General features: G+C 36.2%; 1 protein-coding gene across 1 annotated transcript in view; it reads left to right on the top strand.

Annotated features, from left to right (window-relative positions):
* zc3h3 (zinc finger CCCH-type containing 3) overlaps positions 1–15,253 on the top strand; it is a 91,764-nt gene that overhangs the window by 64,113 nt on the left and 12,398 nt on the right. Inside the window, exons 5-8 of the mRNA XM_079431239.1 lie at positions 9,807–9,952; positions 11,249–11,321; positions 11,429–11,587; positions 11,678–11,747. Coding sequence (XP_079287365.1) covers positions 9,807–9,952; positions 11,249–11,321; positions 11,429–11,587; positions 11,678–11,747 — 448 coding nt within the window. The remainder of the gene's footprint in view (positions 1–9,806; positions 9,953–11,248; positions 11,322–11,428; positions 11,588–11,677; positions 11,748–15,253) is intronic.

Genomic DNA, 15,253 nt, shown 5'->3' with positions numbered 1-15,253 from the left:
TATTTTATTAGTATTAATATTGTTGATAATAATTATTCATATAATATTAGTAACATCAACATTAATTCATATTACATTATTGAAGTTAATTAATAAATGCACATTCAAGTGCTTGATTAACTTGCTTAATTAAACTCAATTCATTTGTTGCCATTACATACAGAAATATATTTTATATATGTATATATATTTTAAAATAATAATACACAGAGTGAGCAATAGACATTTAATCAAAGCAGCCATAATCATAATATTGATTATTTTTTCACCCTAGCATTCATTTTAGGGCACACATTCACACATTTACTGAATATGAAGCCAGATTTCTTGCTGCTGTTTCATTGAACTCTAACACTGTTCATGTCTGAGAAACAACAAAAAACAATCATAATTTTCACCTTTTATTTTCTTTGGTCGGCACACTCTCACACGTGCAGTCATGCACTCTCTCAGTGTGGGCGGAGCAGCCCGCGTGGCCCTCATCAGGTTTAGTGCTCTGGTATTGATCAGCACAGGATATGCTGCAGCACTGCTCCCCTCTCCTCTCCTCTTCTTCACCACCTCTCCATTCATCTCATCCACCCATTCTGGGAGAGAAGGGAGTGGAGCACAAGGGAGAACAGGAGGAATAAGAGAGGTGAATTGAGAATGCTGAAGGACAAGGTAGAGCAATAGAGCGTAAGAGTTCAGGTATTAACAGGTATTATTTATTATATATATATATATATATATAAGTGCTGTGCTGTCAAACAATTAATCGTGATTAATCGCATTCAAAATAAAAGTTTTTGTTTGCTGCATATATGTGTGTTCTGTGTATATTTATTATGTATATATAAATACACACACATGCAGTATGTATTTTGAAAATATTTACATGTAAATTTATAAATGTATATTTATATTCATATAATTTATATTATAAATAAATATATTAAATATATAAAAATATTTTTTTTCTGAAATATATACATGCATGTGTATTTATATTTAAATAATAAATATACACACTACACATACATATACATATATTATGTAAACAAAAACTTTTATTTTGGATGGAATTAATTGTTTGACAGCACTAATATATAGAGATATATATATATATATATATATATATATATATATAGAGAGAGAGAGAGAGAGAGAGAGAGAGAGAGAGAATTTTTTACTATATTAATGGTATAGTCATTACTCTTCAAGTTCTATAGGATCATTCTCTAGAGTTATTATTTGTAAATCATTCTAATATGCTGATTTGGTACTCAAGAAACTGTTTATTAATTAATTAAAATGGATCGTGCTGCTTAATATTTTTATGAAAACTGTGATACACTTTTTTCATGATCCTTTAATGAATAGAAAGAACTACATTTATTTATAATGAACAAATTAGAAAAAAAAAATATATATATATATATATACCTGGTATATAAATACCTTACTGACCACAGACTTTGTACAGTGTAATTAAGAAAATGCACATTTAGTTCAAAGTGTTTAGTTCAAGAGCATTTATTGTCATAGGCCAATCTGAACCATGCCACGTGTCTGGTATAATAAGCAAAAATACCCACCACTGCAAAAAATAGCCCACCCCGATGACAACTGTCTAATTTACCTCATGTCTTCTGTCCCTCAGTCACCCCCCCCCTTTCATTTTTTTCATCTTTTGCCCACTTGTCTGCCCTTGAGCTGTTGATTTCTTCAAACATTTTAAATGTTTTCCTTCTCTAATAGTCTTTAGTACGGTTATCACTTAAGTTTCCTTCATTATCTACTTTGCTACAAGCAAAATCTCATTTACACAAGGAAAATTGGTTAAGTGAAACCAGCTAGCCCATTTCAAGGGTAACTCTTTTTGTCTATTCTTCAGGATGAGCTTACTAATGCTTTCTCTGCAGCCAAATAGACAAGAAAAGCATTATTGTGAATGCCCGTGCGGCCTGTGAATTCCTCCCTGTCACCAAAACAAAAGTCACATCGTTAATCACCCTGCCGGAGTGCTGATTCGCTCTCTCCTTCATCTGCGCTCGTCCTGCGGTCGAAACACAACAAGACACACATACACGCATGCATGCTCTCATGTGAGAATGCAGAATAGTTTGCATGATGGAAAGCAGCCAGTGACTGTGACTAACTTTTCTGAGTATAACTTTTTTTTTTCCTTTTACAATTAAGAGGTTTTTACTCATACTAATTGTTTGGCCGGCATATGTATGCTTCCCCGACCATCACATGAACCAGCACTGATGTGTTTTTGTCTTGACACAGGTGTAAGTCCCCCATGCTGTCCTCCTTGCTGATGGTTGCTTACCGTGCCCCCTAAATATGCCACATACTAGCAAAAAAAGAGATTTGTGTCTAGTGGGAGTGATAAAAATCATGATGCCTAAGAGATGTTTGCTGTAAAAGCGTTTATTTTGACAGAATGAATTAAAGGGACAAAAATACAGATTCGCTCCAGCCCCTTGAGGGATGGGTCATCATCAGCATATTCAGTACATCTTTGCATTTCATGTATCCTTAACATGAGCACAATATAACTAAGAAAACAAAAAAAAAATATTTTTATGTTCTTAGTTGTTTTAAAATTGTCCCAAGTAACAATAGTTTGATTTATCAATTTGAATTTGTCTGTTACATGCGTTAACTTATTCAAGGCAACTGCAGATTTCTTGTGCAGCAAATGGCTTTTGGTGTGTTACAAATTAAATTTTTTAGGGCAATTTTTTGGTGTGCAGTGCACATTAATCGCAATTAATCGCATCCAAAATAAAAGTTTTTGTTTACATAATATATGTGTGTGTGTACTGTGTATATTTATTATGTATAAATACACACACATGCATGTACATATTTAAAGGGGTCATCGGATGCCCATTTTCCACAAGTTGATATGATTCTTTATGGTCTTAATGAAAAGTCTGTAATATAGTTTGGTTAAAAAAAACAAGTTTTTAAAAAACACCTTTTTAAACCTGTCAAAAACAGCTCTTGTCAGAGCAAGCTGTTTTGTAGCATTTTCCTTTAAATGTTAATGAGCTCTGCTGACCCCGCCCCTCTTTTCCGAGCCGCTCTCTTAGGGACTGTTTACTTTAGCCGTATTCATGGTGAAACTTGCTAATTAGCACATTATTAGGAAGGGATTTGCAAAGATTCATTAAAAACCCTTCTGTAGGTGAAGCTGGATCACGAATGATTCGCGCGAAGAGAGACACATTTAGGTAGATCAGGGGGCGCATTCCCTTCAAAAACAAACGTAATCGTCAGTGTCTTCAGCGGCTCAGATGTCGGGAGTAAATGACGACTGCTATATTCATTATTACATCCAGCAACAGAACGTCTCAATTGCTTAATCGGAGACATGTTTGTGTTCCCGTGCACCGGAGTCGACACAGTGGCGGACAGCTCTCTCACTTCACTCAGGGCGGGTCTAAGGTAAGATGGCCTTGTCAATCAACTATTGTGGGAGTGGTCTGTGCAGAACTACGTCCTTCTGACAGGAATCTCAGAACAGCCTGATTTGAGAAAGGAGATTTAAAAATAGGGATTTAAAAAAAAAAAAACACTGGGTGGATTTTTATCATTATAGAATGGATGTGTACACACACTTCCAACACACATTTATGTTCAAACAACTTGTAAAGTGAATTTTGCATCTGATGACCACTTTACGAAAAATGTTATGTTTATATATTAAATATATTTATATATAATTAATTTTAATATAAATTAGTGGTGTCAAAGTTAATGAACGCAAATTCATTTTAACGTCACTAATTTTATTAATGTGCGTTTAACTCAATGCGCATTTTCTGTTTGACCTGTGACCTAGCCCGTAGTTGGAGAAATGGTGATGTATAGTGTTGCCAACTTAGCAACTTTGCAGACCCCTTTAGCGACCCCCCCCCCCCCCCCCCCCTTCAAAAAAGAGCCTAGCGACAAATCTTTAGGGTTTGCCCAAACCTTATTTAAACTTAGTTTCTGAGACTCGCTGGTATTGCTGCGCGAGGTCTTGCTGTCCCAGCACACGCGCACACTCCTTTCTTTCTCTCTCTGTGCATCTGCTCTGTTCAGCGAGCGGTGGAGAGGAGCAGCGCTTTCAGTTAAACACGGATATTATGTTGCTTCTCTAATTTTAAATGCAAGTATAGCCAAAATCACAACACAGCTATTGTCATTATCTTATGTGTGTTTGATTTTATCAGACGATGGCTCGATTATCAGGATTTTTGTGCAGATTAACATCTTGGAAAGGAGAGCTGATTATGTAGCCTAGTCTTAATGGGTCGCGTTTCAGTCACTATTTCATATTAGTGAAATAGTTAGGCAAACAAATCTAATAATAAATGTACATTTTGCATGTTCAGAAGAAGAGCTGCCCTGTCTGCAAAAATGTAAACAGGTTTGTGTAAGTAAATTGCTCAGTGCAAAGAAAGAGAAGTAATGGGAACCTGGAATTTTTTCCAACATGGTCTCATAAAAATACATATCTCTGTGCACTTTCTGTGCGACACCGTTTTACGTAACTTACTGCACGTTTCGCCGCAGTTTCAAAGAGAAATGTCCTCTGAGCAGCGCTAAAACACAGGTTAAATACATGAACCCTGGCACGTTTTTATTATGTTGATATAGGTACGTATTGCTGTGTTTTATTATGTTGATATAGTTACGTATTGCTGTGTTTTTATTATGTTGATATAGGTACAGATTGCTGTGTTTTTATTATGTTGATATAGGTACGTATTGCTGTGTTTTTATTATGTTGATAGGTACGTATTGCTGTGTTTTTATTATGTTGATATAGGTACGTATTGCTGTTTTTATTATGTTGCTACAGGTATACGTACTGCGGTGGTTCAGAATTCAAATATCTGGGGTCTGTCCCTAAAAGTTAATGCTCTATCGTGTTGGAAATATGCCCTACACCAAACCCAACCCTAAACCTACCCGATAGTGTTAACAAATGCAAAACTGGTATAAAAACTTATTTGTTGATGCAACTGTGCCATTTCAACTTCCTTTCATGCAGATTTGAACTGTTCGAACCGGAGCTCCTCGCCTTATAAGTACTGCTCCGTACTCCGTGAGCTACCGAACAAACCTTCCGTCTATGAAAACCCATAGATATGACGCTGGATAAGTGCGATGCTAACATTCAAAAGCATCCGTTTTCAAATTTCCCAGCATATAATATTGCTTTGAAGTCGTAACATGATATTCTTAAAGTAATTGTGCGAAAAATACGCTTTATTAATCAAAACTCTGTAAATTTGTGTGAAAAGGAGTAAAAGGTGTCGGAGGTTTACTGCCTCTAGTGTTTGTTTCTTTAGGACACTGAAACTGCAGTAATATGTAGTTATTGGTACGTATTTCGTGTCTCACTAAAAAGTGCACCCAGGTACGTAAATGCCATGAGACTAGGTTGCAACCTTTTTTCATGTGTCTAATAGACATTAACATGTTCTTTGAAAAACATCTATGAACATGTCTACTCTTCATGCTCTACTATAGTTTCAATAATAATAAACATACATTTGCATAACGTATCCATATTTGTCCATGCCCATGTTGATTAGAGTATAAAAAGTATTAATTAAAGGGACATTTAGAACAAATAAAAATGAGCGATTAAGTTGCGATTTATCACGAGTTAACTCATGACAATCGTGCGATTTTAAAAATTTGTATATAAATATATACAAATACATGTAAATATTTTCAAAATATATGCTATATGTGTGTGTCTTTTATATATACACAATATATAAAGCGACTAATTGTGATTAATCGTTTGACAGCACTAATATATATACATGATGTATGTAAATGTTTATAAGACAGTCAATATATAAAGAGAACAATGATATATTCGATATCAAAGCAAAGATGTGTAGTTTTAGAAAGTTGTATGTATAATTTGACACAAACCTCAAGAACGGTGACATCTCTTAACATCATAAAACAACAAATAACTAACAATAGTGACTAAAAAACACTAAGTTTAAACAAGTCTGCAAACAGTGATACAGTAACCATATAATTTATTCATGCTGCAGTGCATGCTGGGAACTTACCAACCCTTAACTTTTCAGCAATATTATTCCATTTAAAATTCTTTGTTCAGACAGCTGTTTGACTAGCTGGGACAACATTTTGGTGAATTCTGTTGGTCTTTTTATTTAATTTTTTTTTCTTTCCAAAATAAAGCATTTTTATTATTTCTTAGTATTTTGGTTTCCTTTTTTTTTTAATAGTGCACTTGTCCTACAAGTTTCATCCGAATGATTTCAGTAAAAAATTCTCCTCTCTCATATCCCCCAGCAGACCCTCAGGAAGAGCACATCGACCTTTTTATATCATAGCCTCAGGGTCAGAGCCCCCAAATGCTAAATCACGTCCTACTCTAACAGTGCAATTACAACCCATCGTGTGTCCCATAAAAATAATTCCCCACTGCCATTCAAGTGATACATGGGACGACGTGATATGTACCTCCAGACCCCATCGTATTAGCTTTGCCGGTTCCCTCTGTCTCTGATATCGGATCAGCTCTTACGCCTTCCAGCCTGAGTTACTGCGGTAACAGAAAACACAAACATAACTGATACCAGAACAGCAACTAAAAGTACGTATATTGTGGTGACCTGTGATTTAAAGAGTGCCGGTTGGCTGAAGATAAGGTATCGGCGTTTAAGGGTCAAGGACGACTGGCTGTGAGCTCTAAGGATGATGAAGCTCTCCTCTTTGCGTCCTCTCTTACTTTTATTTCCATCTTTTCCAGAGTTAAAATGAGAGACCCAAGAGGTCGCAAGGCATCTTGTGTTTACAGCTTTCCTCTCGCTTCTTCTTAGACAAAGCCCAGTGGAGGAACATTTGCATGCTATTACTTGTACTCTGCTTCCGAGATTAGGCTTCATGTATTTTATCCATTTGTCACACGGGCTCAGTATGACTGGGGTTAACTGCCTCACATGTTCCATGTCCATGTCATAGCTACATTAGGCTCCATTATGGCTCTTGGGTGCCCTGCCTGAGCTACAGTGAGGGCAGCAACTGTTCTCCCATTATACCTCATTATGGCTCCCATGGCTGCCGTCACTGAGCCGTTGTGGACCTGTGTGGGTTATGATGTGAGACATATGCTCTTACAGCTATAAGGACATAGATGCACTACGGGTTGTTTGTCACTTTGGTCTTCTCCGTGAAGAAAATTGAAGAATCTACAGATCGTCTCTTTCATTTTGTGACATATATCCGAGTGTAATGGATTATTAGTTCACCCAAAAAATGAAAATTCTGTCATCAAATATGATAAACAGAAGCTTAGCTGTATTACTGTACAGAGTTTTTGTGGAATGGGTTAAATGACAGAAATAACAGGATTCATTAAAAATATCTTCATCTGTGTTTCAAAGATGAATGAAAGTCTTATGGGTTTCAGAGGAACACTAGGGTGAATAATTGATGGCAGAATTTTTATATTTGGGTGAACTATCCCTTTAAAATATGAAACTTTGGCTTCTCGTCTCACTAGATTGAATGATACATCATTTACACTTTATTTTAAGGTCCAGTTCTTACTATTAACTGTGACTTTTCCCTCAATAAACTCCTAATTACTGCTTATTAATAGTTAGTAAGGTAGTTAAGTTTGGGTATTGAGGATTAAGGATGTAGAATATGGTCATACAGAATAAGTACTAATAAACAACATATATGCTATAGCAATATAGTATATATAATATAGTAATATGCATGCTAATAAGCAGCTAGTTAGAATTGGTCCTTTTACTAGTGTTTCCGATACATCAAATCAAGTGGATTGTTGAGAAGAGGTTTGCTATTATTATTCTAATTTCTAAACTATCAGACGTATTGCCTGATGAACAATAAAACAGGCAAACATCCCATCGGCTTACATACATTGAAGGTGGTTCCTAAGCCATCTTGCTGCATTACACGATAACACAATCCTCACTCCTGTGGAAGTTTGTACAAAACAGAAGTGAAAGTAGTGGTTGTAACTAGAAATAAAAGATTTATTTTTTAAACGTATTTATTGATTGATTGATTGATTGAAATTTTATCTAAAAAAATCGAATTAGCAGTATTATGGGGTTATTTTTGTTTTATTTCTATAAAGAGTACTATTTCATGGCAGTTCATGGGCCTTTTGGTTATCAATGTGTGTTTGTATAGAAGCCTGTGATGCATTCTGTGTGTGTGGGAGTGCTCAGGCTCAATGTTGATGCTGTGCTGTATGTGTGGGCTGGGGTTGGACATACTGGCCGAGGCAATAGATTGTGTAGTTGAAGCTCTTGTATTGGGTGTAGATTGATGTTGGAGGTGATTTGCTGTTGGGCTCTCGAAACGTTTTGTACTGAAGTTCATGTCTCCTAATACAGAGCAGCTACTCTTACACTCTCAAACTCTCCTTCACACACAACTTCCCCCACAATCAGTCTTAAATATACTCTGAAAGGCGGGATATACTGTATGGCATTGGGTCTATAAAACTGATATGATAATAAGCATGTAACATTCATGGAATTCTTGTTCTCCATGTGTAGCAGTGAATATGTTTTATTAAATTTGTATTGTGCAAGAAAACATACTTTTTTATTTTTAGAAGCAATTAACATTTATAGGGTTTTAAGTATTTAAATGTATTTTTGTCCATTTTGCGCACACATTTCCTAATAATGTGAGGTGTGTGTGTGTGTGTGTGCTTAAGAGGGAGAGGAAGCATCAAAGAGTATGTTTGGGGGGCAGTCTCTCTGCTCTGGCCTCATGCCCTGGCAATTATCTCAATGATTTCCTCCTCTTTTCAATTCTCTCCATTTCCACACGGCCGTCCCCTCCATTAAAGGAGCAATTTACCAGAGTGCTGTGACACAGGAGCCAGGAGAAAGAGAGGTAGATAGAGAGAGCGTGAGAGTGTGGGTATGTTTGGGAAGGTGAGGATGAGATTGGAAAGGGGTGTTGAAGAAAGGACAGTAAGAGGGAAAAAGAATAGCTGCCTTGCTGCCCGTATTCAGGACATGATGCGCACCAAATAGATTTAAACAAAGTTTGTTAAAGAAGGCAGATCTTAAGAAGTCACATTTTCCTTGATATTTTGGAATAAAGTTAATTTGAAAAGTTATAGTTATTTTATACATTGATAATAATAAGAAATGTTTCTTGAGCACTAAATCAGCATATTTGAATGATTTCTGAATAATCATGTGACTGACTGAAGGCTAGAGTAAATGAAATTCAGCTTTACTTTTTTTTTTTCTGATCAGGATTTTTGGAGCCGATCACTGATCACAGGAAGCAGTATCTGCCGATACCATCACCGATACTGGATCTTTTTGAAGCCTTCTTCTTAACATACAGAATTATTTACAGCGATGCTCCAATCAGGATTTTTACAGACATTTATTCAGGGCCTGAATTTCATTTTTGAAAATAGGGGGGTTTCCCCTTATTTGAGTGGTGGAGGTCTCAAAGAAAGTTTTCAAATTACTTTATTTAATAAAGAAACATGAATTGTACCTCACGTTCAGCATTATAATTATTTTACCCACCCTGGACAGAGAGACCACTGATCAAACTTTCCAAAGCGATTATTGGCTGATACTGTTCGGTAGCCGATCAGTCGGAGCACCCCAAATATATAAATATATATAATATATATGTTCATTTATAGTAAATGTTACTATATATAGAATTTTTTTTTTATTATAATTGGTGTTTAAATGTTATAATTTGTCTTTGTCATTTTGCCTTTTTTTTTTTTTTTTTTTATTATTCAGAATCCTCCTGCAGAATCTAGTAAGGACAACTTCAGAAAGGCACTGGAGGGGGCGAAGCATGAGATGGATAGGCGGAGAGCTATACAGAGTCTCAGCCAATAAGCTCTCTCGCACTCAAACCACCTGCACACTTAACAGTAGACCAGGTAACCATTGTGCAGAGATCATTGCCTGACCGTCTGCAAATATTCTAAGCACTAAAATGAAATGTGTGTTGCCCGCTTTTTTGTTTACATGAATATAGCGGTGTTTGGTTTTTTAGGTTTTCGAGAGTCAGTATATATCGGTTGTCTATAAATACACAGTCCAGATTATCAACCCATCCAGAGAGCGAGAGAAAGGGGGCTACAGGTCGCCTTCTGAAATAATAAAGCTGTCATCTGTCACTGGCTACAGGTTGAGAGAGAGACAGAGAGAAAGAGAGAGATGGTGAATGGCCTAGATTAAACCTTAAAGCCCTAGTCAGAAGTGGAATTAAAGATCAGCTCCTGCTCTGTGATGTTCCACACAAACACACATTTCATCTATTTATGATCTCCCCAAAAAACTGTAGTCTCACCACACAATTCTGGTACAGTTAATATACACAGAGTCATCTCTCATTCACTTTTTCACATAGACTTCACAATTGAATCCCACATAACCAGCAAGCCATTTCTCACATGCACTCGGATCCTAAATTCCTTACGCTTTACCCTCATTGCTCTTTCAATCAGTGCTGCATAGAGTACAGTGTTTATATCTACTTCTCTCTCGGATTGCCATTGATGGACCCTGACATATAAATAAACAGCATGGTATCTTGTCTTAGTTGTACTTGCTGGCCTCCATCACTACCAATGAATGTGATGATGACCTTTAATTACATGCTATTAGTCTGGCTTGTTATAAATTAATTTGCTTGTGCACAAGCTTGGATGAGATAGGAGGAGCCTATAGCTCACTTCAAGCTATAATATCTACATTACATTCACAAAGAACTAATACTTTGCTGTTTTAGGTTAAGCTGATGTTTTTAAAGGAATAGGTCATCCAACAATAATAATTAGTTATTTATTTCTTCACCTTCAGTTCAATCCAAACCAAACACAAAACCAAATAATTTATTTTTTCCCCCATAAAAATAAATAAATAAAAATAGATATTTAGTGGAATGTTCATGCTGCTCTTTTCATTTATAGATTGAAAACATTAAGTGAGTCCAGTGACTACCAAGTACCAAAAATACCATAAAAACACTATAAAAGTATTACAAAACCATCATGGCAAAGTCCATCAGACTTGGAAAAATATGTGATTTGTGTGTGACAAACGGATGGAAATTTACATTGTTATTTACTATAAACCTCCTTTTGTGTTTCATGGAAGAAAGTCATGCACTGTCATAAAATGTTACGTAATCCATGATCTTCTATAATTTTCTTTTTCTTTCCATACTACAGGAGAATGGTACAATCCATATGTTTCCTCGACTGGTAATCAGGGAAGAACATCAGCCACACGTTATGTAGCTGGGTTAGTATTGTAATAGATGGTTAATTTCACAGCATAACAATAATTTGTTAATTAACCGTCAATTTGTTTACTGGTTTTGTGATTTAATTTTTTCCAATGCATATCAGTCGTGCTGTGCAGAAGAGTTTAGCTATAATACGGCAGGCCCGACAGAAGAAACAGAAGGCCAAGCAGTACTGCATGTACTATAACCGATTCGGCAAGTGCAACCATGGTGACTCTTGCCCCTACATCCATGACCCTGACAAAGTGGCCGTCTGCACCAGGTACTGAGTGTCTGTGAATACTCTTACATTATACAAAACGTCTAACACTTTTTAAGCTGGCTTCAAATTAAAATCTTGATTGTTTGGCAGGTTTCTCCGAGGCACATGTAAGCAGACAGATGGGACTTGCCCTTTCTCGCATAAAGTAGCCAAAGAGAAGGTAAGTTTTAGGGGGCCTTTAAAGGGTTCTTCCTTCAAAAGCATAGAAATGATTTGATTTAAGCATTCTAATGAACTGTTCGTGTTCAAAAGCTGGACAGCATAAGGGACACTGCTAAAAAAAGTGTCAGAGTCAACCATCTAGCACGTGTCTAGAAAATCCACACAAAATGCTTCTTCAAAGTTTTGATTTAATTTTTATTTTTATGGGGGTTTCTTTTCTGAATCTAAGCATAGTTGCACCAAATTTTTCTGTCAGAGGGCAGATTATAAACTAATTTCGGTCATAACTCAAACATAAAATGTGCAGCTACTGTATTTTATCTTTTGTAGGATAGTATTGACAGTTGGATATATGCAAAAGCCATAAGAATCTTAGCATAAGTCATGACTGGCCGTATGTGGTAGTGTCAGGTTACTGTCAGGGCTTGCTGGCCTGTGGGGTGATAATTAAAGATACTATGTCAGGTGCTCTCAGGTTATAATGGTGTGTTACAGTCTCAATATCTGTGAGGCAATCCCACTAGATTCCAGAGTTACATACTTCGAAGGTCTTTGCCTAGGCATTGCCGTCATGGAGACAAGTGGAGATGGGATCAGTATTGACGCAACATGTGACCAATCATATAGTCTAGATTCTCCCGAAGTGAACATTACGATCTCGTTACTTATCTACCCCTCTCAGACAGACACACACATATGTGCACGGTCATATTTTTCATGGTCATAATTCTTTGGTCTCAAAGTCTGCCGCCTCACCTTGTTAACCTGTTTAGTTTTCAATACCATTATAGAAATATTTGCAGAAGTGTTCTCAGATATTTTTGTTGCAAAATACATTGTAGATCTGCAGTGCAATTTGCAACCAAAAGTATCTGACAATAGCAGGGTTGCTGAGATAAAGTGAGTAGTATTAGGCTCAATATGGCAGCCAACATGAAGGGGGACCCCCGTGTGTAGACTCAGTATGAATCAAATACTCAGAAATCTGTATCTCATATAAGTGTCCATCATTTTAAATATTTGTCATAATCAGTATTTGTTTGTTTCAGTACTTTTAATAACATGGTCCACTAAATTTGCTAAGTTTTCCTTAGGGTTCCCATCATCATGGAAAACATGTAAATGTCATTTTTTCAGGCCTGAAAAAGTAATGGAAAAGAATACAATCTTTAAAAGCCAATTAAATATGTATAATTAATATACAATTCCTTTGAAATAATGTATTAGCTAGATTCTGCTCATGTAGCACTTATGTAAAGTTAAGCTTGCTTGCAAGTCACAGTAATGTGATTTATGGGCAAATGATTCTTTTGAGTCAGCTCTTTTCAGTGAACTGGTCAAACTGATTCACAAAGTATTCTAAATGATTCAACGGCAGATCAAGACTAGCAGATCCAGAATCCACTGCAATTGACTGGTAATGTCCTGGAAGTGTAATGAATTATCTATTGGTCAGTAAAAGTGAGAATCTGGTTTTGGTTTGTTTTTTTTGGTTTTGTTCTAAACTTTGTAAATCATCCCTGATATAGCAAAATTGAAAAAATGAACTGGCATTACATAATTTAAAACCAAATCAGGCCAAACCATTCTTGCCAGACATCAGCAAGTTAAATACATGAACACACTGGAAAGCTGCTATATAGTAGAAATTGAAGTTGTAATTCAATTTGAAAGTGACACTGTATCTGTTGTTTGTGTTGAATACAGGGTTCCTACACGGTTTGGAAAAGTATGGTGAAATATGTAATTTGATTTGTGTAATTTTCAGGTCTGGAAAAGTATGAAAAAAAGAAAGAATATGGAAAAATGTTTGCATGTCCAGACTTTTGCCTGTTTCGTTTTTTTTTTTTATATATATATATATATATATATATATATATATATATATATATAATAGAAAATTAAGAATTTAATGAAAATATATTTATCATACAGGAAGTGTTTTCATAGCAGCTGTTTAGTGATTCTTTAGTGATTGTCAAACACAACTAAAGGTGCACTTTTTCATTATGCAAAATGCAGGTTATAAGCGTTTTGGGTTTCTTTTCACGATATTCTTAGCAATGTACTAAGAATATAGCCTCAAGGCCTTTGCAAAAAAAAAAATAATAATATATATATACATATATATATATATATATATATATATATATATATATATATATATATATATATATATATATATATATATATATATATATATATATATATATATATATATATATATATACACACACACACAAACACACAGACTTTTATGTGCACACAAGAAAACTTAGCATGTAGGACAATGCACATTGAGCCACCTTTTGTGCCATCAGTCCATTTTGCGGTGCAGTTTCTTGGCATGCAAAAAATACCCATGCACATGTGAATAGTTTCTCAAGGGCACAAAAAAATAATTCTTGTGTGCATGCAAAAGTCTTATTTATAATTATTATTAGTAGTAATATTGTCTTTTATGAGCTCTGTATGTTGTCACTTTGAGAAAATCAATGAGAAAATATTTACAGATGACTATTAATGACTACTTAAATACGGTTTAAAAATCTACTGAGATGTTTGGAAATTTGAATCTAGAAAAGTATAGAATTTTGAAATGGAAAATATGTAGGAATGCTGTTAATACGGTAAAGCTGCTTGCTAACTTTTATTTTGTGTGTATATTGAGGCCTTACATAGAAATAATACATTATTTATAATAACAGTAGGAGTGGTAAATGAAGAGGTGTAGTTTAACAGGAATATAAGTGTCTTTCCAGGTTCAGTAAGACACTGTCTGAAACTTTCACCACACTTTCTTCTCACAGTGAGACACCTGTTTCCATTGTTTGTTTGACACAGAAAAAAGCCCCTCCGAGAGCATTCACTTTCTGTAAAACACATATACATTCTCCCTGCTCCACTCTCTCCCTCCCTCTCTTCATATTTTAACACTTGTTCAGACTTTTGCTTGTATTCTGTCCAAGGCCCCACTCAACCAATACCCCCTACACACACACACACACACATCCAAACACACCGAATCACTGCACCTGTGACAGTCGTCACCCTCTACCCCTCCAGTCCACCAAGAGACCAGCTGTCCACTTGTTTTAAAGGAGCAGAGCCACCTCATCGCAGCGCAGGCCCACCTGCTAGTCCCAGCCCCATAAGCCCCCCTCCTCCTGTTCCTCCACAGCCTTGGGGCTCAGTTTAACCCCACACCCTGTGTCATCTGTGTATATGCCATGAAGCATGGCTTGAGTTCATGCCTGCAATTGAAAACGATCCAGTTCCCCCTCCAAATAACTGAGAAACAAGACCCCCAAAGCCCCTTCACCCCAGTCGTGGCTAGCGTCCAATCCCCTCCCCTGCACATAAACACATCATGCAGGTGGTAGGACGCCCCACTTGGGTCAATATTTCTGTTGCAGTTAATTAAACAGAAATTATATGACCCCCATGGAAATGAGATTCCACTTAAGAGGTCAGCGGCCCCCCTCTCGCTCATCGTATGCGCGA

This window comes from Barbus barbus, assembly GCF_936440315.1.
Source record: "Barbus barbus genome assembly, chromosome: 13".
Lineage (NCBI taxonomy): Eukaryota > Metazoa > Chordata > Actinopteri > Cypriniformes > Cyprinidae > Barbus > Barbus barbus.
This window is presented reverse-complemented; position numbering and strand designations above follow the sequence as displayed.